The sequence below is a fragment of the Stegostoma tigrinum genome, chromosome 6 (genome assembly GCF_030684315.1).
Source record: "Stegostoma tigrinum isolate sSteTig4 chromosome 6, sSteTig4.hap1, whole genome shotgun sequence".
Lineage (NCBI taxonomy): Eukaryota > Metazoa > Chordata > Chondrichthyes > Orectolobiformes > Stegostomatidae > Stegostoma > Stegostoma tigrinum.
In genome coordinates, this window is record NC_081359.1 from 76333527 (window position 1) to 76361214 (window position 27688).

The following is a 27688-nucleotide window of genomic DNA, read 5'->3' on the forward strand; positions in this document are numbered from 1 at the left end:
AGGTTAGTTTTCAGACACTTCGTCACCATTCGAGGTAACATCATCAGTGAGCCTCTGGTGAAGCGCTGGTGTTATGTCCCATAGAATAAATAGAATAAAATAATAAATAGAAAGTGGGACATAACACCAGCGCTTCACCGGAGGCTCACTGATGATGTTACCTCGAATGGTGACGAAGCGTCTGAAAACTAACCTTCCAGCTCAGCAAGCAAACTCACATCCCAAAACACTACACGTGTACTATGTCTCCCACCCGTCCTCCCCCTCTAACCAAAAAAGACTCTGAGGAGGTTCAGTAAGGTAAGGCTTTTTTTTTTAATTCTTCTTCTGGAAATCTCGAGTAGAGGGAATGGAAGCTAGGGCAGTTGCATGCTCGTCTTGCAGGATGTGGGAGGTAAGGGTCACTGCTGGTGTACCCTCTGACTTCACCTGCGAGGAGTGCACCCAACTCCAGCTCCACAAAAACCGTGTTAGGGAACTGGAGCTGGAGGAACTCCGGATCCAATACGGGAGGCTGAGGGGGTGATAGAGAGGAGTTATAAGGAGGTGGTCACACCCAAGGTACAGGAAAAAGGTAGTTGGGTGACTGTCAGGAAGGAGAAAGGGTATAGGCAGACAGTGCAGAGATCCCCTGTGGCTGTTCCCCTCAATACAATAATAAGTATACCGTTTTGGATACTATTGGGGGGGGGGGGGGGGGGGGGGGGGGGGGGGCGGGGAGCTACCAGGGGAAGGCCATAGCAGACAAGTCTCTGGCATTGAGCCTGACCCTGTGGCACAGAAGGGAAGGGGGGAGAATAGGACAGCAATTATAGTGAGGGATTCAATAGTAAGAAGCATAGACGTGAATGAGATGAAAGGATAGTATGTTGCCTCCTGGGTGCCAAGGTCTGTAATGTCTTGAATCGTGTCTTCAAGATCCTTAAGGGGGAGGGTGAGCAACCAGCAGTTACGGTGCACATCGGTACATCGGTAGAAAAAGGACTGAGAATGTGAAAAACAAGTACGGGGGGGGTTGGAAGCTGAATCCAGGACAAACAGGATTACTACCAGTGCCACAGGATAACAAGGTAAGAAATAGGGAGACAGTGCAGCGAAACACGTGGCTACAGGGCTGCTGTAGGAGGGGGTGTTTCCATTATGTGGATAATTGGAGCACATTCTGGGGAAGGTGGGATCTGTACAGTAAGGACAGGTTGCACCTGAACCAGAAGGGCACAAATATCCTGGGAGGGAAGTTTGCTAGAGGTGTACGGGATGGTTTAAACTAGTTTGGCAGGTGGTGGGGAACCGGATTTATACTTCAGAGGATGAGGTATTCAGCCTTCCAACAGACACAACAGGGAGTGAGGTGGTTTGTAAAGAAATGCGGTCAATGGGGCGTAATTGCAGACACCGAGATGGTTTGATTTGTGTATACTTCAATGCATGAAGTATCAGAAATAAAGCGGATGAACTTAGAGCATGGGTCGGTACTTGGAACAATGATGTTGTGGCCATTACAGAAACTTGGGTAACTCAGGAACAGGACAGATTGTTGGAAGTTCTGGAATTTAGAGCCTTTAAAAGAAATAGGGAGGGTGGAAAAAGAGGAAGGGGAGTGGCATTGCTAGTCAGGGCGAGTACAGCAGCTACTGAAAGGCAGTTCAAGAATGATATCTCTACACAGTCAGTTTGGGTTGAGGTCAGCAACAAGTCACTTTTTTGGGTTTTTTTTAAAAACAGACCCACTAATAGTTGCAGAGAAGTAGACGAGCGGATTGGGAGGCAGGAACTGAAAAAAGTGCAGAGTTCGCAAGGTTGTAGTCATGGGTGACTTCAACTTTCCAAATATTGATTGGAAACATTTTAGTTTTAATAGTTTAGACGGAGCAGATTTTGTCCAGTGCATTCAGGAAAGATTCCTGACTCAGCATGTAGATAGACCAACTCGAGGAGAGGCTACTTCAGATTTGGTGCTTGGCAACGAACCGAGCCAAATGTTAGATCTGTTGGTGAGAGAGCATTTTTGGGCGGCAGCAATCATAACTCTGTTTCTTTCACGATAGTCATGGATAAGGATAGGTATATACGGCAGGGTAAAGTTTGTAACTGGGGGAAGGGCAATTACAATTCAGTTAGGCAAGAACTGGGTAACATAAATTGGGAACAGATGCTGTCAAGGAAGAGCACCACAGAAATATGGAGATTATTTAAGGAATGCATACTGCATGTGCTCAATATGTTTGTCCCTAGCAGGCAGAGAAGATACGGTCGAGTGAGGGATCCATGGTTCTCGAGAGAGGTCGAACGACTGGTTAAGAGGAAGAAGGAGGCTTATGTAAGGTTTAGGAAAAGGGGAACGGAAAAGGCTCTAGAGGGATACAAGTTAGCCAGGAAGGAGCAGAAGAAAGGGCTTAGGACAGCTACAAGGAGGCATGAGAAAACCTTAATGGATAGGATCAAGGAAAACTCCAAGGCTTTTTACACATATGTGCAGAACAAGAGAATGACCAGAGAAAGGGTAGGGCTGATCAAGGATTGTTACAGGAATTTGTGCACAGAGCCTAAATAGATAGGAGATGTCCTTAATGAATACTTTTCTTCAGTATTCACAACTGAGAGGGACCTAGTTGTAGAGGAGGACGTTGTGAAACAGGCAGGTAGGCTACAGGAGGCTGATATTAGTAAAGAAGATGTGCTAGGAATTTTGAGGGAGTTGAAGACAGATAAGTTCACCCCCCCCCCCCCCCCGCCCCCCGGCCTGATGGGATTTATACAAGGATTCGATGGGAAGCCAGGGACGAGATTGCAGGGCCTTTGGTGATGATCTTTTCATCCTCACTGTCCACCGATGTAGTGTCGGAAGATTTGAAAGAGGCAAACGTCATTCCCTTGTTCAAAAAAATGAGAACAGGGATAACCCCGGAAATTACAAACCAGTTAGTCTCACATCAGTGGTGGGCATATTATTGGAAAGGGCTCTGAGAGACAGGATTTATGATCACTTGGAAAGGCAAAAGTTTGATTTGTGATAGTCAGCATGGATTTGTGAGGGGTAGATGATGCCTCACAAACCTTACTGAATTCTTTGATGAGGTGACCAAACACTTGGAAGAAGCTGGAGTAGTGGATGTGGTATACATGGATTTAAGTAAGATGTTTGATAAGGTTCCCCATGGTAGGCTCATGCAGAAGGTAAGGAGGCATGGGATAGAGGGAAATGTGGCAGATTGGATTCAGAATTGGCTGACCCTTAGAAGACAAAAGGTGGCAGTGGATGGCTATACGGCTAAACACAATCTACAACTAAGTTTAATTATTTTTCTGTTTTGTATGTTAAGATGGGTATATTGTTGGAGAAAAGGGGGAGTGTGAATTTGAATCTTTTCCAACTTTTCTTTTGTCAATTTTTGAGTCACACAGTACAGAACAGGCCTGTTAGCTCAATGGGTCTGCACCAAAACAAAATCACTTCTACACTTATTTCACTTTCCCACCCATGGCCCATAGGTCTTGAATGTTATGATATTTCAAGTGCTCACTCATATACTTTCCCACCTCTACTGCCCCTCCTCCAGGCAGAATCAAAGTCTTTTTTCTTGTTTTGAGTAAATTTCTTTTTATTTTGTATTAGAAGTACACTAGCAGCATCTTGTGGGTGTGTCAGACCCTGATCTCTACAGTACACAAAAACAAAATATAAGGATCTAACAAGTCAGTTTCACTTTGAATGTCCACTGTCCGGCATTAACATGAACTGGGCTCAAACTGGGGCTCATCTAGGATCAAACTTCTTTAAATTAAAGAAGTATCTCTTAAATAAACAATTTCATGGAGGTACTGGGCATAAAATCAGGTACCATTGTGAAAGAAAAGGATTTGATTTTTGCTAAGATTTTTCTGTGAGTAGAAGACGCAACAGTGGAAGATTCAAAATCATAGACTACGACTAAAGAGTGTGTTGGTGGACAAATTGAAGGTAGAAATAAAAACAGGTTCGTGAGAATTATTCATTTAAAATGAGTACCCAATACTTAGAGGAAAAGGAAAGAAACATGAAAGTGATGTATTACAGCCAGAATTAATGAAACTCAATTAGAAATGGAGAGACTTGGATCAGAGAGGGGAAAAAAGGAGAAAGAAAAAAACAACGGAAAAAAAGGGAACTGAAATGGAAACAAAAAGACTTGAATGGGCAAAGATAATGGAAACACAAAAATTGAAGTTGAGACAGAGAATGAAAAGAGAGAAAGATGGCAGTTCAGAGGATGATTCTATTTCCATGACGGTATTTGACTAAGCTAAAAATCTTTTGTTTAGTGCCTAAATTTACAAGAGGATGTAATTGAAAGGTATTATGCCTCATTTGAAAAGTTAGCTATGAAGTTGAAGTAGCCAAAAGATATCTAACACCTGTGGATATGAACACCAGTCTGTCAGACAAGCAGCTTGCAGATATAACATTGTTAAAAGGGTAATACTCCAGGCTGCTGAACTTGACTTTGATGCTCATCAATTAGTTTGTATAATGATAAGGATGAAATATAACCAGATATTTATAGCATTTAAACGGGAAAAAGATATGCAATGAGTGAATATTTTGATCACTGAATCTAGATAGAAATTTTAAAACTGAGGTAAATCATGGCTGTGGAAGAATTTCCAAAATAGTATTCTGGTAATCATTAAGACTAATTTAAATGAGCATCAGGTAAAGATCCTTAAAGCAGCAGACTAGCTAATACCCATGATATTTCATACAGGCAGTTACATGTAGGAAAACGGTCAAATGAGAAGACAAAAAGGAAACTGGAGGGTAGGCAATCTGAGAATGAAAAAGTTATTAGCTTCAAGGAGCAAACAGAAGGAAAAACAAAATAATAAAAGGAGAAAGGGTATAACCTGCAAAAAGTGATGCAAAGAAATAATAAGTTTCCACTCTAATGAAATTGGACATTATAAAGCTCAATGCTGGAAATAGAAGACTTATTGCAGAAGTAACAATGCCTGAGGAGATGGCGGCTCAGAACTTAGAACAGAATTCTTCTAAGTGATCTTCCTCAGATTACTGGAGTTTCTGGATATTTATCCCAAAAGGGAGAGGCTTTTGACTTATCCCTCCAACAAAATAGATAAAACTATTTATGGGCAGGTTTAAACGTTTTGTTTTTCAGAGCAGAAATTGCTTATTTGGGCCACCAGTGGCATCAAGCCAAGTAGTACCTAGAAAAGCAAAAAGATTTTACTGTGCCCAAGTCGACATGAGATATTTGGAGATATACAGGCATGAGTGGATTTAAATCAGATGTTTTGTTTTGAATGACAGTACTATAGTGACTCCCTTGATTTTTTTTTCTTAAGACCACAAGAAACTCAAAAGTAGAGAGCAGTGTCAGAAAGTCTCTGATAGCTTGGAAGCTGTACTAACAAGTGCACGGGTTTTAGCAGTAGCAAATTATGCTAAGCCACTAAAACTGCATCAACAGCCACTTTAATGATAGGAAGATAAGTTGGGAATCAAGCAGCCTGTCAGTTATTCATTATAAGAACTGCTGATGCTGCAGTCAGAGATAACACAGTGTGGAGCTGGAGAATAGAGCAGGCCAGGCAGCAGAGGAGCAGGAAATTTGAAGAAGGGTCCCAACATAAAACGTCAACTTTCCTACTCCTCTGATGCTGTGTTCCTCCAGCTCTACACTGTGTTAGCCAATCAGTTATTTCTCTTCAAAGTTGAAAATAGCAGCAGAAATACTCCAATGTTTAAAAAAAAAGGCATCGTATATTGTGTGAAGCTGGATGAACACAGCAGGCCAAGCAGCATCTCAGGAGCACAAAAGCCGACGTTTCAGGCCTAGGCCCTTCATCTGATGAAGGGTCTAGGCCTGAAACGTCAGCACCTCTGATGAAGGGTCTAGGCCCAAAACGTCGGCTTTTGTGCTCCTGAGATGCTGCTTGGCCTGCTGTGTTCATCCAGCTCCACACTTTATTATCTTGGATTCTCCAGCATCTGCAGTTCCCATTATCTCATCGTATAGTGTGTTGGTTTAACGGCCTACATAGCTAGTAACTTTGCGGACACTATTTATTAGGACCATATTACAGAAACTTACTGAGCAAAATTGTGAGCCAAGAATAAGTGTTTTGTTTGAGTTTAATGATATAGCCATACAATTGAAGGACAGAATGGTAAAGTAGATCCTTAATGAACAGCAAATATGGATGAACAAAACATTGTGTTCAAAATGACTTGTGTAGAAATGGTGTTTTCTAGAAATTGTTGTGGATTTTATTTAAATACTTTGCTACTATAAGTGCAAAACCATCCATAAAACAGAAAGAAAGAGCAAGAAGGGAATTATAATAACCTTTGTTTTCACTTTTTCCTGTGAAGAGGTGTTAAGAACACTGTATAACTAAATTTAAATTATAGAACATAGAACAGTACAGCACAGAACAGGACCTTCAGCCCACGATGTTGTGCCGACCATTGATCCTCATGTATGCACCCTCAAATTTCTGTGACCATATGCATGTCCAGCAGTCTCTTAAATGTCCCCAATGACCTTGCTTATATTTTGTAGTTTGAGTTTTAAGAAGGATAGATATAGTTAATCAATCTTAGAAATAAAGACCACAATTGGAGAAACTCAGCAGCTCCAACAACATCTGTGGAAAAAAAAAACTAAGTAGACAGTTCAATATGATTCTTCTTCAGAAATTAATTTCATTTGTGCGCTTGGGTCTGTTGTGCAGTAATGCTGGCTGCCTGTCTTGTTTACATATGTTTTTGCGTAGTTTTACAATGGGGATGGTGTTGTGGAATTTCACAGTTAAGAGCAGTATTAGAAAAGGTAGAAGATAAAACTGTGCCAGCAACATACACCCAGGCAATACTGAGAACAGAACAATCCAGATCATCAGTCTGTTTTGTTTCTGTCAATGCATGAAATTTTGCTGGACATTAATTGAGACTCGGGGGGGGGGGGGGGGGGGGGGGGCAGGAGGTGGAAAGCTTATTGACTGTTAGCCCCACCCTGGTTTCAATGGTGGCCACAATATATTACATTATCTGGCAAAAGAATTCAATATGCCTGGGGCTCAGGTGTTAAAGTCTAGAGATGGACCGTTGAATAAAAGTGGGTTGGGTGAGAATGTAAAGTTCAAAGCCAATGGAACTGTAGGGGAGGCAATCAATAAGGAAATGTGTAGATTTTGGAAGAGGAGCTCACCTATATTGAGAGGCTGTGGCTCACTGCATGAAGCATGCCTGCTGCTTCCTTCCAATGTAGTGCAAGTAGCAAGTGTGCAAAGGAGGTAAAATTGGCTGACACCATATCAAGAGTAGGTGGGGTAAATGTTGAATTCTGAGCGAGAGCAATAGCACTAAAAAGAACACACAAAGTCCAGGTGAATGGCACCAGTGAGTACCATATGCTTTGGAATTGACTTACTGTGTGAAGTCCAAAACCTGGCGCCAAGCTCTCTCACTTCATTCAATATTTCATTCAGGAATTAATCCACTAATGACTGAGATGCCCAAGCAGTGTATCAGGGCCAGGAAAGATTCACCCTAGCCACGAAAGTTATAAGCACCTTCCAAAGTCCCAAAGCACTGCACATGTTGCAGGTGTTACTCATTTCACACCCTGGGCCATAAAACTCTGTACAGTCTTACACCTTCATTCATTTAGTTGTGACTTGGTGAGTTGGTTTTACTTCAACAACCAAGATGAATAATGAACATACACGTACAAATGTAAGAACATATTTACAATGGAGCTGCATACTATCCAGGTGATCTCAAGAGGATCATCTTCTTCCTTTTCCTCCTACTATATTTTGATGCAGTCCCAGGGTCCATGGCTATGGTGGAGTGGGGCTCCCCTACAGTGCAACTTGTTGGGAATTGGACTTTTGGTCAGGCAAACCTGGGAGCAATTACGTCACGAGCATGTGTGCAATGTGTCCTGCCCAACACAGGCTCATCTCCTCAGCTTGAACTCTCACATATCTGAAGATGGCAGACAGGGGTGAGATTGAAAATTCAGCAACCGCTAGTGTGTCCCGAGAGATGTCTATGGGGCCTGTGTGGTGTATCAACCTGTCCATGGAGGCAGCCAGATACTCTCAGGCCACAGGCAGCATTATGTAAACACCATTTGTGGAATCCTACAAGATCTGACTCAGTTTGCTGGGTGCATCCAATAAACCAGCCCATTGATTTTGCAGCTGTTTATGTATTTCAGTGAAGTCTTGAAATGGCAATATCACAACAATCCCCCAAGTGCCAACGATATGGTCACAAACATGTGAACCTGTCTTGAATCTAACCAAAATACTGAGATGCAAGTATTTGCGCTGGTGGACAGTACCAGGAGGCAACCTTGCCAAATTATCCTCAAAATGATCATTGCCTTCTTTCTCAGAGGTCAAAGAGATGACGATTTGCAGAGTTGCCCTTTTAGTCACAGACTGTGCAGGTGCCACTTGTACCAAAGCAGATGACAGGGAACGTGTCGCAAACAGGAAGCAGAGGTCAGGAACATTAAGAGAATATCCACAGTAAAGGAGACAGCAGCACAGCAGTCAACAATGCTTCACACTTAGCACAACCACAAGTGGCCACAGGCCTCAGTGGCCAGAGCCAGGATCCTTGCCTTGCAGAGGGTGAGGAGCCAAATATCAGGCACCCTATCATCCATCCTGGCTTTACTTGGCTGGCACAGCTGTCAATGCTGGTGCAGGTGGGGCAAAGATGCCCAAAGTCTGAGTAGACAACACAACATGTATGTAGGGTTAACGTGGGGTTTTGGCTCGGTTTGAGAACAAGGAAGGGGAGATGTTGCATGCATTGGTGAGAATGGTAGGTTATGAGCCTTGGGTGGGAGGTATGTGCATTAGAGAAGGTAGTTGAGTGCAAGTAGTAGACAGAAGAGAATTAACACTATAGAGATGAGCTTACATCTTGATTCTAAATAACTGAAATAAGCTATTTAATAACTCAATATTGTGCTGAACGCCAATAAATGTTGGTTTACATTCATTAGAACCTATTATATCTGAATAAATTAAATTGAATACGTTTAACCCTCAAGTAGTCCCACTACAACTCAATGTACATTTATGTCATGTCAGTGAAGGTTAATTTGTATTTAATTCTTGCTAAATAATGAAATACCAGAAATGGCCAGCAGAGAGCAAAAATCAATTTCAAAACACCCAACTTAAACTGTTACATCTGTCAAATGAAGCTCACAGTTTTGCAATTTCAATCACAGCTGCATTCTTGATAAATTAGAAATGTGAATAAACACAGCATTATTAATCTTACAGAACAGCTGTCAAATCAATTTCATACAATCAATTCACCCTTAATATTAGATTATTTGCCTGATCACACTTCAAACTCAAACTTTTCAGGGACACAATTTTTTTTTGAATATCCATTTAGATGCCTAACCATTGTACCAAGAGCCATGGATATAAAAACAAGTTGAGTAAATTTATTCTACGTAAAATAAAAAGGAACAAAAAACCCAAAATAGTTGTGTTCTTGTGCAAAATCACGCCATAGGGAGATCAATTTACTGTACAGTAGAAAGTTTGTGTTATTCAAACAGAGTCCACGATTCAACTGTGTTACAGCCATTTTACATTAACAGGACAAGCGTTGTAACAAAAATGCCTGTAATTTCTGAAAGGTAAGACGCATGAATAAAGAGATACCATAAAGAACAGTACAGCATAGAAACACGCCTTTGGTCCACCAAGCCTGTGCTGACACATGATGCCTTTCTAAATTAAAATCTTTATTGCCTCTAATGTGGTGCGTATCCCTCTAATCTATGCCTGTTCTTCTATCTCTTAAACGTCTCTTAAATGCCTCGTAATCTTTGCTACTGTATCTGCTTCTACCACCTCCTCTGTCAGCATACTCCAGGCACTTGTCAACATCTGCGTAAAAAAAGTGCCTCACATTTCCTTTAAACTTTCCCCCTTTTACCTTAAATCTATGTCCCTGAATAATTGATATTTCTATTCTGGAAAAAAAAGAAGTCCTTAGACGTCTAAGTGAAAATGAACAAAGTTTGTCCAATCTCTCCTATAGCTAACACCTTCCAAACCAGGCACCATCCTGGTGAAGTAGAGATAACAAGCTGAGGAACTGGATTCACTCAGCAGGCCTGGCAGCATCAGAGGAGCAGGAAAGCTGATGTTTCAGGCCTGGGCCCTTCTTCAGAAATGGGGGAGGGGAAGGGTGCTCTGAAATAAAAAGAGTGGGGGGAGGGACAATGATGATAGAAGGTGGATAGTAGAGCAGATAAGTGGAGAAAAGACAGACAGGTCAAGGAGGTAGGGATGAAGTCAGTACAGGCGGCTGTAGGTAGGGAGTTGGGATGGGGGTTTGTTCAGTAAGGAGGGAGGGGCAGGTAAGTGGGAAGGAAGATGGACAGGTCTAAGAAGCAAGGATGATTATATCAGCTTGCCCTTAAGGATTTGTCAAATGCCTTGTTAAAGCCCATGTTGTCAATACCCACCACCCTACAATCAATCATCTTTGCCACTTCCTCAAAAAACATAAATCAAGTTTAAGAGACAGGCCTCGTGTACAAGGCCATTCTGCCTGTCACTATCAAGTCCATATTTCTCCAAACATGAATAAATCCTGTTGCTAAGAATCTTCGCCACTAATTTCCCTACCATTGATGTAATGTTCACCAGCTTGTAATTTCTTAGATTATCTGTTGTCCTTCTTAAACAAAGGAATAACACTGGCTATTCTCCAGTCCTCTGGGACCTTGCTTGTGTCCAAAAGAGGATACAAATATTTCGTACAAGGCCCCAGCAATTTCCCCCCTCATTTCTCTCAGCATTCTGGGACACATCCCATCAGGTTCTGGGGACTTATCTACACTTTTCACCAGTTTTATATTGATATGCCCTAAAATATCAACACACCCTTCTCTCAATTCACTATCCACCATGTCCTTCTCCATTGTAAATACCGATGCAAAGTATTCATTAAAGACCTCGTCCATATCCTCTGCTCCAAGAATAAATTTTTTGCTTTGTCCTTGAATGGATCAATCCTTTCCTTACCTACCTGCTTGTTCTTTATATACAAACAAAATAAACTTGGAAAGCAGAATTAAAGAAAATTCCAAGCTCATTTCATGACCCTTTTAAGACCCCTAACTCATTGTTCAGGTCCTTTCCTTCCTTCTTTCTCGTCCTCAAGGGTTGTGTCTGTCTTCTGTTTCCTAAACCTTACATGTGGTTTCTTTTTTTTTCTCTCTGGCTAAGCTCACAATTTCCTTCCTCATCCAATATTCCTCTGCCATTCTTCTCCTTCACTTTCGTTGCAATATGCTGGCCCTCAACTCTAGCTCAGCAGGCCTCTTAAAATAAAAGATTTCCACATGCCCCAATGCCAATTTACCTTCAAACAGCTAGTCTACATTCACCAGTTCCTGCCTAATATTGTGGTAGTTTGCCCTCTCCCAACTTAGTACTTTCACCCAAGGACTACTCTTATTCTTAAAAAAAACTTAAAACATACAGAATTATGGTCATTGTTCCAAAATGCTCCCTCTCAAAATTTGACCATCTGGCCAGACTCATTCCCCAATATCAGGTCTAGGATGGCCCCTTCCTTCACACCCATTCCTGAACATAGGAATGAAAAATGCAAAGGACTATGGGTGCTGGAAATCAGCAACAGAAGCAAAATTGCTGGAAAAATCTCAGGTCTGGCAATATCTGTGGAGAGAAGGCAGAGTTAACTCTCAGGTTCAGTGACCATTCTTCAAAACGGACTGTAGCTGGGGAAAGACTGAGATATATGCTAAAGCTGTTGGGGTAGGGGGAAGGATTAAATGCAAGGTCGAGATGGAGTCTAGAAAGAGAGAAACAAACAGTTGGGCACACAAAAGTAATGAGCAAAGGTCAGCCTGGTGGAATGATAAACTGCTGAGGGCACTGGTAGCTGACAAAGAGGTGTGTGTCGTAGCAGCCCATTTGATGACAAGGCCTGGTGTGTGAGGGTTGGGGCAAGGACATGGTAGGAGATGCTCAAGCCCGAAAATAGCTAAACTCGAAATAAGAGTCCAGAAGGCTGCATGGTACCCGAGCAAAATGAGGTGCTGTTCTTCCAGCTTGCATTGAGCTTGGCAGGAGTACTGCAGCAAGGGTGAGTCAGATGTTGGCCAAAGAACACAGTGGCGTCTTGAAATGGCAACAATTCTAAAGCTCAGGATCATTTTTGCAGACATAATGTAGGTATTCTGCAGAGTGGTTTTACAGTCTATGCTTTGTCTCCCCAACGTGGTCTCTACCTGGCCCTCAAGATTGTCCTGCTAGCCAAATGAACACTATTAGCAGTTTCTAAAAGAATTAGCATTAGTTAATAGAATGCTCATGCTTGAATATTAATTCATAGCCATTTTATTTCAAGTGAATCGATTATGTCGTCAGACAAATTGCACCTTACCTCTGGAAAATATTTCACACCTTCAGATTTTTATTCTATTCAACTAACCATACAGTTCTCTCAAAAATTGTCGCAGATTCTACTTCCATCACTGTTCTTATGACAGTTTTCTGTGCAAACAAACTATGCACCTCTCCCTTCATTTAATAGCTGGGGATCTTTAAATATTATGTCCAGAGCAATGAAACATTTTTCTTGTATTTCTGATTAAAGACATTTATAATTTTGAGCACACCAATCAAATCTCTTCTTGGCCTTGGGGGATGAGAACTTGTGGTGAAGTAGTAGTGTTTCTATCTTTGGGCCAGGTGACCTGGGTTCAAGTCGATCTGCTCCAGAGGTGTCTTATAACATATCTATGCGGGTTGTTTAGGAGAATAGCTATTGGGGTGTGCGGGGCTCCATATTATGTCCCCAGCTTTTCATGGCATACATCGATGGCTCAGATATAAATTCAAGAGGCAAAATAAATAAATTTGCAGATAACAAAAAAAAGTGGCCCCATAGATGATCACGAGGAAAAAAGGTAATTGAAGACAGCAATGGCCCAGCCAGGCAGGCAAAGAAAACAAAAATCAATAAATTGAGAACCAGGTACTTTGTTTTGAGATAGCAAGCATGGCAACAGAATGTAAAACGAGCAGTATGATACAGAGAAATGCAGACTGAAGAAAGATCGTAGTAAGCACATTCACAGATGCTTGTAAGTAGCAACAGCAGGCAGATCAGGTAGATCAAACGGACAAAAGAATAATTACTTCCATTAGCAGAGAGATTAAATATAAGAACACCCCTGTTATATGTAACTGGGTGTATGTTGTCGCTTTAAGAGAGCGGTCAGGTGATCCAGGGACAGGAGCTTGGAGGGGGAGCAGTCTAAAACCAACTGTGGAGCTGAAGTCACACAAAGTATTCCCTGTCCTAGTTTACTTTCTGTCTACCTTGTGTTCTATTTATGGTTCTAGTGAACCACAAACATGATACACCCATGTCAGAACTGATTAAAATGTTAGTTAGGCTACAGCTAGGGATTACTGTGCACAGTCTGAACATCAGAAATTTGAAGATGCATACATGAGGATCAATGGTCGGGACAATATCGTGGGCTGAAGGGTCTGTTCTGTGCTGTACTGTTCTATGTTCTATGTTCTATGTTCTATCATATTACAAGGAGGATGAGCAAGAGTTCAGTAAGCTTACAGTGATGCTGTCAACTTAGAATTTTAGCTATAAAGGAAAGTTTGAATCTATTACAAAACAAATGTAAAAGCTGTACACAGAAAATAATCTGATTCGGCAGAGTTAACATGGAGGCAAGCAATGAATAAAACAAAATGGTAACAGATAAACAATGCTTTGACATTGATGTGTCCAAGAAAAGATCTGGGCATGGATGAAATAAATGAACATTTAAAAGCTTTGGAGAAACAGAATTAGAAGTGATAATAATATCTGGAATATTCCTGGTGTCACAAACTAGCGAGGGTAGGAGTAGGAGGATAGAGCAGATGAATGTGTGGCTGAGGAGCTAGTGCAGGGAAGAAGGATTCACATTTCTGGATCATTGGAATCTTTTTGGGGGTAGAAGTAACCTGTATAAAGGACGGATTGCACCTGAATTGGAAGGGGGCTAATGTGCTGGTGGAGAATTTTCCTAAAGCTGCTCAGAAGGATTTAAACTGGTGGTGGTGGGGGAAAATAAATTGGAGGGGCACCCAGAAAGATAGTGAGGAATGAAATCAGTCTAAGACAAGTGCAGTTGGGAGAACGAGAAAGCCAAATAGTCAGGGCAGACAGGAACAAAGCAAAGGACAAGGTAGGACTGATAAACTGCATTTATTTCAATGCAAGAGACCTAACAGGTTAGGCAGCTGAACTCAAGGAACAGTTGGGAATACATGGGACTGGGATATCATAACAAATAATGAGACATGGCTCAGGGATGGACAGGACTGATAGCTTAACGTTCCAGGGTATAGATGTTTGGAAGGATAGAAAGGGAGGCAAGAGTGGAGGGTGAGTGGCATTCTTGATTAGGGATAAATTCACAGCTGTACTTAGGGAGGATAGTCCTGGGGATACGTCCTGGAAGTTATTCGGGTGGAAGCAAGAAATAAGAAAGAGATGATCACCTTATTGGGATTGTACTATAGTCCCATATTGTACTATAGATACCCCAATAGTCAGCAGGAAATGGAGAAACAAATATGTATGGTGATCTCAGTTATCTGTAAAAACAATAGGCTGGTTATGGTAGGGGATTTTAACTTTCTGAACATAGATTGGGACTGCCATAGTACTAAGAGCTTGGATGCAGAGGAATGTTAAATATGTACTAGAAAATTCACTGATTCAGCATGGTGTTGTAACTAGTAGTAAAGAAGCAAAACTTGACCTCCTTTTGAGAAATAAGGCAAGGGAGGTGACTAAGGTGTCAGTGGGGAAGTACTTTGGAGCCAGTGATCAGAATTCTATTACCTTTAAAATAGTGATGGAAAAGGATAGACTGGATCTAAAAGTTAAAGCTCTAAATTGGAGGAAGGCCAATTTTAACAGTATTAGGCAAGAACTTTCAAAAGTTGATTGGGGGCAGATATTTGTGGGTAAAGGGAAACTGGAAAATGGGAAACCTTCAAAAATGAGATAACAAGAGTCCAGAGACAGTATGTTCCTGTTAGGCTAAAGGGCAAGGCTACCAGGCGTTGGGAATGCTGGAAACTGGAGAAATTGAGGTCTTGGTCAAGAATAACAAGGAAGCATGCATATATATATATATCAGGTATAAACAGCAGAAATCAAGTGAATCCCCAGACGGCTGTAGGGAAATCAGGAAGGCAAAATGGGGCAAGAGATAGCTTTGTCAAATAGAGTTAAGGAGAGTCCAAAGGAATTCTACGAATACATTAAGGACAAAAGAGAAACTAGGAAGAGAACAGGGCTCCGTAAAAATCAGCAAGACCACCTACATGTATAACCGTTTGAGGTGTAGAAGATCTAAACGAGTACTTCACATCAGTGTGTACAGTGGAGAAGGATATGGAAGCCACAGAAGGTGGAAAATAAATAGCGACATCTTGAAAATTGTCCACATTACAGAAGAGGTGGTGCTAGGCATCTTAAAATGCATAAAGGTGGATAAACCCCCAGGACCTGATCAGGTGTATCCAGAACTTTGTGGGAAGCTAGGGAAGTGTTGCTGGACCCTTTGTTGAGATATTTCTATCATCGATAGCCACAGGCGAGGTATCAGGAAACTGAAGGTTGGCTAATGTGGTGCCGCTATTTAAGAAAGACGGTAAGGAAAAGCCAGGGACTATAGAACAGTGAGCCTGACATCAGTGGTGGGCAAGTTGTTACAGGGAAAATCCTGAAGGATGGGATTTACTTCTATTTCAAAAGGCAAGAACTGATTAAGGATACCAACATGGCTTTATGCATCGGGAACTGTCTCTCACTAACTTGATTGAGTTTTTTGAAGTAGTAATGAGGAGAATTGATGATGGCAAGGCAGTGGCTGTGATCTAAAGTGTTAAGGTTCCTCATGGTATACTGGTTAGCAAAGTTAGATTACATAGAATGTAGGGAGAACTTGCCACTTGGATACAAAACTGACTCAAAAGGTAGAAGGCTGAGGGTGGTGGTGGAGGATTGCTATTCAGACAGGACGCCTGTGACCAGCGGTGTGCCGCAAGGATCAGCACAGGGTTCACTGCTTTTAGTCATTTATATAAATGACTTACATGTAAACATAGCAGGCCTAGTTAGTAAATTTGCAGAATACGCCAAAATTGGTGGGTGTAGTGGTCAGCCAAAAATGTTACATCAGTGTACAACAGGATCTTGATCAGAGGCACCAATAGGCCACAGTGTGGCAGATGGAGTTCAATTTTGATCAATGTGAGGTGCAGCATTTTGGAAAGGCAAATCAGGGCAGGGCTTTTACACTGAATGGTAAGGTCCTGGAGAGTGTTGCTGAACAGAGACCTTGGAGTGCAGGTTCATAATTCCTTAAAAGTGGAGTCACAGGCAGACAGACAGCATTTGGTATGCATGCCTTTATTGGTCAGTGCCATTGAGTTTTGGAATTGGGAGGTCATGTTGCAAATATACAGGACATTGGTTAGGCCACTTTTGGAATACTGTGCGCAATTTTGGTCTCCCTGCCAGAGGAAGGATGTTGTGAAACTTGAAAGGGTTCAGAGAAGTTTCACAAGGATATTGCCAGAATTGGAGAGTTTGAGCTGTAGGGACAGGCTGAATAGGCTGGTGCTATTTTCCCTGAAGTGTCAGAGGCTAGGGGGTGACCTTATTAAGGTTTATAAAATCATGGAGGGCACGGATAGGGTAAATAGACTATGTCTTTTTGCCAGGGTTGGGAAATCTCAAAACCCAACAGGCAAAAAAAACTAAACAAGAGACTGAAGAAGGGTCCAGTGACTCAAAATGTTGCTTCTGCTTTTTCCACAGATGCTGACAGACCTGTTGTGTTTCTCCAGCTATTTCAGTTTCTACTCTCAAAACTTGACTTGTGCTTGAAGTCATTTTCACTAATGGCAATAAATACATTAACTTTTGACTTAATATTTATATGAAATGCTTTTACTACATGTAAGCATACCATTAGCCACAGCAGAAACAGCTGACTCACATTAGCACAATATGAAATCAAGGGCATTTCATTCAGAATCCAGGAGACCAAAATGATTTTTGTCTTTTATATTTCTAGCTCAGAATTCCTTGCCCTACAGGGAACAGCAGAGCACTAACGACTTACTTCAGTATAAAACAGCTTATCTCAAAATAATCTAATCTTTAGGAAATTAGACTTCTTTTATTATCACTCTCTCTACTTCATTAAAGCCAAAATATTCAACATGGCTAAAATTTCAGTGTCAATCCAAGCAGTAAAAACGAAATATAATTCTGGCCATGGGTAAGTTGTAGTTTCAATTATTCTGTAGTACCTGTTGTCACTGGGACTGATACCACACAGCTCCGTAAACCAAAAGCCCCTACTTCAACAGTTTTCCATCATAATTTTTGCTCGATTGGTAGCTGTTGGATCTTTCATGCAAGAACATTTGTGCAAGAACTAAGACTCTTAAAATAAATTGTTACTTTCAAAAGTATATTTTCACGTATACCACAAAATATAACTCAAAGGGTAACACCCTTGTTAGAGTGAATACTGAGTGTTCAAATCTCGCTCCCAAAACTTTTAAGCACAAACAGTATATATAACCAATAATTTCATCTTAAAATCAAAATGTGTTGCTTTTTGACAAAAACGTACACAAATCTTACCTCGTCTTTTTTCTCTTCCACTCCAGAAACTGTTGTATTCAGACTAAGTTGTGAGTGACTGCTTATCCCACTGTCTTCATTCCCATCATCAAAATAAACTGTCTGTACCGGATCCTGAAATGCTATTGGACATTTTCCAGTTTTTGAGACAGTTCCTTCAGTTCGCCCATCACAGTCCTTAGAACAAAGTGATAAAGTACTGTGTTGATTTGGACAACTGAATGCAATATTGCGTTTAGTTTTTTCAATGCTAGGACTCTGCGGTTTAGGAGCAGTCGGTCTGACTGGAATAGCAGGCTGCTCAGTTTCTGTAAACTGACTGGTCTGTTTGGATTCATTTGAATCAAAGAATACTTCATTAGCAAAGGGGTTAACAGGACAGAAGGTGGATTGACTATTTGAGTTTAGTGCAGCCAGATTCAAATTTTGGGAAGACCTACTAGTTTTAAAGTCTGGCGAGGATAATGATTTTTCCAACTGTGTAACAGCAGTCTCAGTGACTGAGGAGGTGAATAAATGAGGGGATTCAGGAAAAGTAGAGGGTTGATTCCAGTCAGGGGAGGCAAATCCATGTCTTTCACTGTCAACACTCTGAGAAACTCTTCGAGAATAATCATCATGAAGCCTGCTATTAGCTCGAGCCCCATTTCTACTTTCCTGTGAAGATGAATTTTCTTTTGATGGACTCTCTCGCCTCCTTGCAACATCTGCAACATTACTCACTAGTCTTAGCATTCTGTCAAAATCTTTAGCTCTGATTGGGCTCCTCCAGCGTTTTGATCGTCTTTCAGCATTGACAGATTTTTCATCTGCTGATGAAGCACTTGCTGTGCGTTGTAATCTTTCATTTTCGTTGGTGGCTTTTACCTCTGTGAGATTAGAGGTTGATTTCCTTTTAAATGAACTTTTCTTGAAAAAGCTTAAATTGTCTGTGCTTTTGCTTCTCCTGTTGATAGCTTTGCGATTTTCACAGTTTGTTACCATTGAATCATTGACGTTTGATTCTTGGGACTCAAGGAACACAACTTTGGTACAGCCCTCTTGGATTGGGGATTTATCACAGTCCAATAAATTTATCCGTCCAATCCTATAAGCACGTCTAATGCTCCGTGATCTGTGGGTATGGCGTAAAAAAGCTTCATCAACATCTTCAGTTTCCGAAACATCCGAAGCCAAGTCCTCCCCAGAACTACACAAATCTTGCAATGTGGCTGTGCAAGAAGATCTGTTCTGCATTTGCACACCATGGCCATTTTGCACATGTTTGTGCACATTTTCAAAATTTTCCAAGTTAATGACCTCAGCATTTCCTCTGGTTTGAATTCCTTGAAAAACTGAGGACTTGAGTTTTTTGAAAGAGCCCATTTTCCTGAAAGATGATAAGGCATTCCAAGTGGGAGAATTTCCCAGCAATATCACAGAGTGTGGTCTACTATCTGAGTTACAATTTGTGTACTTGCTAGGATTTGAAATAAAATGCATGATTTTTGAAGGGGTCAATTTATTCTCTCCCATTTCTTGTCTCTTGTTGCCGCTATGGCCACAAAAGCCATCATCTACCTTTGGATGAGATGAATTCTGGAACATCCTGGAATCTGTATTATCTACAGATAAGATATTTGCACTTGTGCATCCATTATGGAGAGATTTCATGGTGCCATTATTACAGATGTTGGAAAGATCTAGGCTACCAATCAGCTGGATGTTGTCATTCACTGGCCCCACCTCAGCTTCACTTCCTTCCTTCACCTCTACATATATCTTCAGAGAGGTTAGCACTTCACTGGACTGGAGTGCCTGATGGATAAAAGAGAGATTACATTTAACAAACCTGGTAAAAGTAGTACTTTGAATATAGCTGGAAACTGTAAACATAACAAAACTGAACATTAAACAGCCAAGTGACTAGCATGATTCCACCATGTTCTGAACACTTAGGCACATTCACCAAGTTTGAAAAAAGTCCTTGAAGGAAGACAATTAACTTTTATTTCCCTTCTTCCATTTTCTTTATTCATTTCATCTCTCTTGAATTCCACCCTTTCACAGGTCTATGTATTCTTCCCCACTTCGGTTCTTGCTCAAAACTGTATGATCTATAACATTTTCTCGTCCTATGGAAGTACTTTAATCTGATATGTAAACTGTCTCTCACTGCACATGTTGCCTGACCTACAGTTAATATGTAAATTATACATCACACAATTACATTTGACACATAGATAGGGTTTAGCCTAAAAGAAGTACTGATTAGCTTTTGGCAAAAATGTGGATTCTGATCCTGGGTTTCATATTTAAAAAATCCATCTCCTAACTTTGGGGATTGGATAAAATTGACATTTTCCTTTTGGTGTGGAATGAATTGTACAAGCTGATGTGGTACTATTCGAGAGAGTTGTCAAAATTTGACCAGACTGTCCAGAGAACGCTTTTGGATGGGAATTGACTTGAAACTCAGTGGTTACAGGACATCAACAAGGCAAGGAAAACTCTCAACGAAGAACCATGTAATTATATTAACCTTGAATTAATACAACTTGGTGGAGGTGTGTATTCCACCGAGTGTTCACTTCCTTTATTTAACCAAAGAAATGCTCAAATTCCATGTTGCCCCAGGGTAGATACGTCGTTATGGTCAATACATGCAGCAGTTAATTACAAGATGATACCATTACAAAGAGAACTGAATTGCTCATGCATGATACGTGGTGCTCTTACAACAAAACATTTACCAGCCTTAGCGAGACCACTAACAACCAGGAAGACACAATGAAAAGTATGTATTTTTCTACAGTGTAGGAAAAACTTGAGATTTACGCTGCTGTGCTTTCTGACAATACCCAGTTTTAAATGCTATTTTAATAATCAATTATGAGTAGAAGGGCAAATCACTCAAACATTTAATGCGATCACAATAAAATGTTATCAGAGTTCCAGCAAATGTTACTCTTTGATACTGATCAGGCGTCATTGTCCAAAAAGCTATGGGCAAAATTTGCTTAAAAAAACGTCTGATGCAGATAAACTATTTGTCTGAATATTAAATTTTGAATTATGGAGCCAGGGGTGGTAAGCTTGAGTTTGGGGACATTTGCAGAAGAATTGACATTTCAAGGATTTGGTTATTACAATCTTGCAAGTTAAAAAATCCTTTGAGCAGTGGCTGGCAATACTCCAGGGTGAATGAAGAATCAAGCATTAACATTAACTTCCATCTATTATGAAAGCACAAATGCCATGTTAACAAATTCTTTTGCCTGTTTGAATTGAATTTAGAGAGGCTGCATTATCTTAATATGTATTGGGATGTTAAACATTCATGCATAAATAATATCAGTCAAGTTTGACAAGCCTGTTTGAAAGACTGAGAACATATTTTAAGAAAGGAAAATCAGGGTGGTCTGACCAGAGCATTATATCATTTGAGATAAAGCAAGGCTGCTCTGTTCAATATAAAATTATGAACTTAACTGTTGTTAAGAGAACAATACAGATTCAACCTCCACCTTGCATTAAATCATTAATTAAATGGAGAAGTTTAACATAATTTTTAAAAAAGCAATTGCCAGCTTTAAACTGAGTGGCCCCATTTTTATCAGTTATTAACCCATTCTGGAATTACACAAACGCATTCGTAAATTCTTTAATATCTTAAATTTTCAAATGTTTTAGTCTGTGCGTATATCAGGAAAAGAGGTCAATTACACCCAAAGTTACAAACAACTCCTACTTCATATACTTTATTCAGTTCGCAGATGAAAAATGAAATGAATAACAGGAGCTACAAATTTGAAAACTAGTTGATAATACAAATAGGTGAATTACATGAATAGGCCATGTGCCAGTTGACTTTTATTTTAGAAAAAACTGAAGTGAATGAAGTGTGGAACTGTGGTTGGACCTGTCACATCCAGTGCAGTGACAGTTCCTCTGAATTGTGGTAAAAATAAGAAAATACCATTGCAATTAGTGGCCAGAAGCACAGCAATCTTACAAAACGGTCCTCAGATTCTACAATTGTGTTTGATATATAAACGGAAATCTAGGACTTTTGAATTTAAGCAATGGTGCAACTAACCATTGTCAATATTGATGAAACCACTTACGCATATTACACCACCCTCACTTTTAAAAAATATTTTCCATGATTACTTTCTTGAAAAAGTAATTTTATCTAAGTTCAGTTAGGGTACAATGTTTATTTTACCCTGGGTCACAATATCTAGAAAAGTAAACAGGTACTACTGAAGGAACAATCTAAGATGAAATATTTTAGTCAACATTCCAAATGTGTTGACTTAATTTTGAAAGCATAATGCTGACCGGAACTTGTTCTACTTACAATGACCATCACAGGTTCATTTCAAGCTGTCACCAGTTGCACACATTAGTATTGAGACACTACATCCATAAGAAATAGGAAGTGTAGGCTGTTCAGCCCCTTGAGCACACTCTGCCATTCACTAGCATAATGACTGATCCAACAATCCTCACCTCAATCTTAATTAAAGTCACTTCATTCTGAGACTAAGCCTCTGAACCTTGACTCTCCCATGAGAGGAAACATCCTCTCAGCATTTACCCTGTCAAGTCCCTTAAGAATACCATATGTTTCGATTAGGTCACCTTTCATTCTTCCAAACTCAAATGAGTTCCAACCTGTTTAGCCTTTATTCATTAGTTAATCCTTCCATACCAACAATTAGCTTAATAGATGTTCGCTGAACACCTGCAATGAAATAATATTTTCTCAAATATGTGGACGTAAACTGCTTACAATACTCCAGATGTGGTTTCATCAGCACCTTGTAGCATTGCAACAAGATGTCCCCACTCTTATATTCCAATAATCTTGAAATAAGGGTCAACATTCCATTAGCCTTCCCGATTACCTGTGGGCTAACTGTACCTATTGGCTAACTTTGTTTCATGCAGAAGTAGCCCTAAGTCCCTGTGTTGCAGTTTTCTGCAGTTTTTTTCTCCATGTAATGAATACCATTCTTTTGTTCTCTCTTCAAAAATTAATTCCTTCACATTTTTCCACATTATAATCCATTTGGCAACATCTTGCCCACTTACTTAACCTATCACTATCTCTCTGTAAACTGTTCACCACCCTCTTGCAACCTGCCTTTGCAGCTATTTTGTGTTGTCCGCATATTGGGTTACTGTATGTTCAAATCCTTCCAAGTCGGTAATATTATTGTTGCAGACCCAGCACTGATTTCTGTGGAACACCACTGGTTATAGCTCACCAACCTGAAAAAGTACCCCTTCACCCCACTCACATTTCCTGCCTAAGTCAATTCTCTATGCAAGTATACTACCTAGAACAACCCTATGCTCTTATCCTAAGGCTTGATCTTTTGTGAGGTACCTTATTGAATGCCTTCTGGAACCTAGCCATATCCCTGGAAAAAAATCATCAATTTTCATTTAAAAACATCGACAAGAAAAGACATCTTACCTCGCTGATACAACAGAGAATACATAGATGTGTATATACATATATGCACATACACACGTTTCTAATAGTTACTCCTTTGTACAGGAAAGCAGATCAAATCACAAACCAGTTGGGCAAGACTTGGACAACACATTGTTCAGAGATCTTGAAGACTTAACTGAAAATTTACTAGTTCTTTGGAAAGAAAAGCAAACCCTGAACAGTAAAATGTGAACTGTGAAACACAGAGGAGATCCAGTAGCAAGCAGCCAGAAAGCAGATTGGCTGTAGTCAGAGGACTACCATTGCTGAACTGCTTGCTTCTTGGGTGGATTGCATCTCTAGAGACAGAGAGACAGAGAGAGAGACAGAGACAGAGACAGAGAGAGAAACAGAGAGCGCGCGAGAGCGAGAGCGCCCAAGCAACAAAGTCACAGCTGTATGACCCTTGCAGCTAGTTTCTGCCTTTAAACCACTGTCTAAAGTTGTCATTAGAAAGAGCCCCACACTAAATCCTCCTCAATGAGGCTGAGAGGGGGAAAAAAAAGGAGAAAGGACATTGCAAGGGCATTCGGCTTATTGACCCATGAATGAAATGAACTGGAGGATTGTTAATTTTGAAAGAGGATGTGGAAAAAATCCCTTGCACAATTCTTCACTTACTTCTTAGGATTGATAAAGGAGTTGAACTGTTAACAAGCTAGAAGAGTCTTAGGCAGAAAATAAATTAGGAACTTTCACTTTTGTTACCCCCTGTCTGACTGTGTGCCCTTATATTCCCAAAAGTCTGGCAATGAAATCCAGCATGAATGCCTTCTATATACAGGAACATTTTGTAGCAATTTGGTAATCAACCCGCCTTCTGAAGACTGGAGCTCTATTTAAAATTATTAGAATTTGGCAGAAGTTCCATTAAAAGGAACCATGAAAAGCAATGCTGTTATGTTCACAGCACAAATCTCCACTGACAAATCTTATTTGTTTGGAGCAGCACACCCTCTGTGTCAGGCACTATTTTACACTTCAGTTCAAGTCAATTGCTCAATTTTCTTTTTGATTGAATTATCTTCTAAGTACAAGTTCTCCTTGAGGTGCTTTCAGTGCATTATGCTAGAAACTTACAATGATGAATTTACAGCCTTGCCCCCATTGCCAAAACCGTTATATAGCTCTATTCCTCCACTATCAATAATTTCAATTTTTCTTTTATTTCAAACTACCAGTCTCGGACAAGTACTAGTGAAATCATGGTTTGTAAGTTGGCACAAAGCCTACATGATCTCACTCAAGATAGCAACCATTACGCATTGTAAAAGACTGTATCAATGGATCCCCTGTATTCAATTATAGTTACAACCATGAGAACCTACTATAACTCCATCTACATCCCAGCTCCTTAACTTCAGCCATGCTGAACATCTGAGTCTTTGCACAATAAATTTACTACCAAGCCCTATATGTGCCTTCTCAGTTAATATGTAAATATATTGGAATAAATGCCTTCTCTGGACTTTGATGATAGAAAGTGTGGTTTTCTCTGCTTCATTTTGGCAAGCTAATGAATAAAAACAGGTCACTAGTCTGCAAGACTTTTACTTTCTGTTGGGTTTTATGCTAATTTTGAGATAATTAGATTAACATCAAAAGAAAATCTAAGCAGTCTTTTTTTAGTCGAACATTACATTTTCTCCAGCTTTGTGGAATCAATTGGCTGGTCAACAATATATCAAAATACTGAGAAAATTTCCATGCAGCTAATCAACTTAGCCTCTTTGTCACTGACAAGCCTTTATGTTTCTGTGCTGAGGTGAAGCATTAATAATACACAAATAAAATCATAAATATGAATTCTTCAAAATGGTTCACACAGTCATTTCCAATTACCATTTGAGCTCAGTATAGTTCTTTAATGCCTTCCAGAACTTCCATTCAAACTGAAAGCAAAGACAAAGATACAGCAAATCTTGATCAGAGAACTCTTGCTACACTGATTTTTCTATGCCAGTTGCTCAAATGAAAACTCAACTACAAAAATACAAAGACTCTTCTATACCTGTAACACGTTCTTCCAGTTTATGAGTTAAGGAGAGCATGGTTATGAGACAATGTGTCACAATGTCCCCCTTGATCACAATAAGATAACAACCTTAAGTGGTTTGCAACTTTTGACACCTTGGGTTTTTGATTTCAAACAATCTGTCTTTTGTTAGACAGCTTGATATGCCAATCAGAAAGGCAGCTTCAGTCAAATCATGAAACATGCATGGAATAACAACAAGCTGACTCTTAGGACAAAGGTGCTGATTTAGGAGGTATGTGTGCTCCTCATTTTGTTGTATGACTCCCTAGCCGCCATCTTATTCTTATAATGGCTATAGAACCTCTTGGGATTAACTTGAGCCTTATCTGCCAGACCCATCTCTTACTCTCTTTTTGCTCTTCTGATTTACTTTTTAAGCATGCTCCTACACTTCTTGTAGTCATCTAAAGACTCAACTGAGCCCGATAGCTCAAACCCAACGTCTGCCTTCTTCTCTTTCCTGACCAGTGCCTCAATAGCCAGGGATCCCCAAACCTGTGAGCTTTTCCCTTCACCCTAACAGGGACATACTGTCCCTGGGCTCTTGATATCACACATTTAAAAGCCTCCCATTTGCCAGTCATTCCTTTTCCTTCAAAGAGCTCACCCAATTGACTGCTACTAGATCCTGCCTAATGGCTCCAAAATTGGCCCTGCTCCAGTTTAGCACCTTAACCTGTGGACCTGTCCTATCATTTTCCATAACTATGTTAAAACTAAGAGAGTTATAGTCACTGGACCCAATATGCTTTCTGACTGACACTTCAGTCACGTGCCTGACCTCATGTCCAAAGAGGTCCAGTGCTGCACCCTCCTGAGCAAGGCCCTCAACATATTGGTTTAGGAGACTTTCTTGGAAACATTTGACAAATTCCACCCAATCCAGGCCTTTAATACTCTGGGGAGCCGAGTCAACATAGGAGAAATTAAAATCTCCAACCAATAGTAGTTATCCCTACAGGTATCTGCAATCTCTCTACATATCTGCTCCTCTAATACCTGCTGGCTATTTGGAGGCCTCTAATACAATCCCAACAGGATGACCATCCCCCCTTGCTTCTATGTTCAAACAAAATAGCTTCGCTGGATGACCCCTTAATAATATCTTCTCTAAGCACTATTATGTACTCCTCCATCAAAAGTGCAACTCCCTCTCCTCACTTACTTGTACTTAGACCATAAGACATAGGAGTGGAAGTAAGGCCATTCGGCCCATCAAGTCCACGCCACCATTTACATCATGGCTGATGGGCATTTCAACACCCTTCCCTGCACTCTCCCCGTAGCCCTTGATTCCTTTTGAGATCAAGAATTTGTCGATCTCTGCCTTGAAGGCATCCAACGTCCCGGCCTCCACTGCACTCGGCGGCAATGAAGTCCTCAGGAAGGACATACAAGCCCACCACACTCTGGCTGAAGAAATGTTGCCTCATTTCAGTTTTAAATTTACCCCCTCTAATTTTAAGGCTGTGCCCACAGGTCCTAGTCTCCCCGCCTAACGGAAACAACTTCCCAGCATCCACCCCTTCTAAACCATACATTATCTTGTAAGTTTCTATTAGATCTCCTCTCAACCTTCTAAACTCTAATGAGTACAATCCCAGGATCCTTAGCCGTTCATCATACGCTAAACCTACCATTCCAGGGATCATCCGTGTGAATCTCTGCTGGACAAGCTCCAGGGCAAGTATGTCCTTCCTGAGGTGTGGGGCCCAAAATTGGACACAGTATTCTAAACGGGGCCTAACTAGAGCCTTATAAAGCCTCGGAAGCACATCGCTGCTTTTATATTCCAACCCTCTTGAGATAAAACGACAACATTACATTCGCTTTCTTAATTACGGACTCTACCTGCAAGTTAACCTTTAGAGAACCCTGGACCAACACTCCCAAATCCCTTTGCACTTCTGATTTGCAAATTTTCTCACCGTTTAGAAAATAGTCCATGCCTGTATTCTTTTTTTTCCAAAGTGCAAAACCTCACATTTACTCACATTGAATTTCATCAGCCATTTGCTGGACCACTCTCCAAAACTGTCTAAATCTTTCTGCAGCTTCCCCACCTCCTCAGTACTACCTGCCTGTCCACCTATCTTTGTATCATCGGCAAACTTCACCAGAATGTCCCCAGTACTTCATCCAGATCATTAATATACAAGGTGAACAGCTGTGGCCCCAACACTGAACCCTGCGGGACACCACTCATCACTGGTTACCATTCCGAGAAAGAGCCTTTAATCCCAACTCTCTGCCTTCTGTCAGACAGCCAATCCTCAATCCAAGCCAGTAGCTCACCTCGAACACCATGGGCCCTCACCTTGCTCAGCAGCCTCCCGTGAGGCACCTTATCAAAGGCCTTTTGGAAGTCTAGATAGATAACAGCCAC

At 40.7% G+C, this 27688-nt stretch overlaps 1 protein-coding gene across 10 annotated transcripts in view; it reads right to left on the reverse strand.

The window, feature by feature from the left end:
• spata13 (spermatogenesis associated 13) overlaps nt 1-27688 on the reverse strand; it is a 233467-nt gene that overhangs the window by 83667 nt on the left and 122112 nt on the right. For all 10 annotated transcript variants that reach the window (XM_048532925.2, XM_048532926.2, XM_048532928.2 and 7 more), the window contains one exon: nt 17777-19573. In XM_048532925.2, coding sequence (XP_048388882.1) covers nt 17777-19573 — 1797 coding nt within the window. The remainder of the gene's footprint in view (nt 1-17776; nt 19574-27688) is intronic.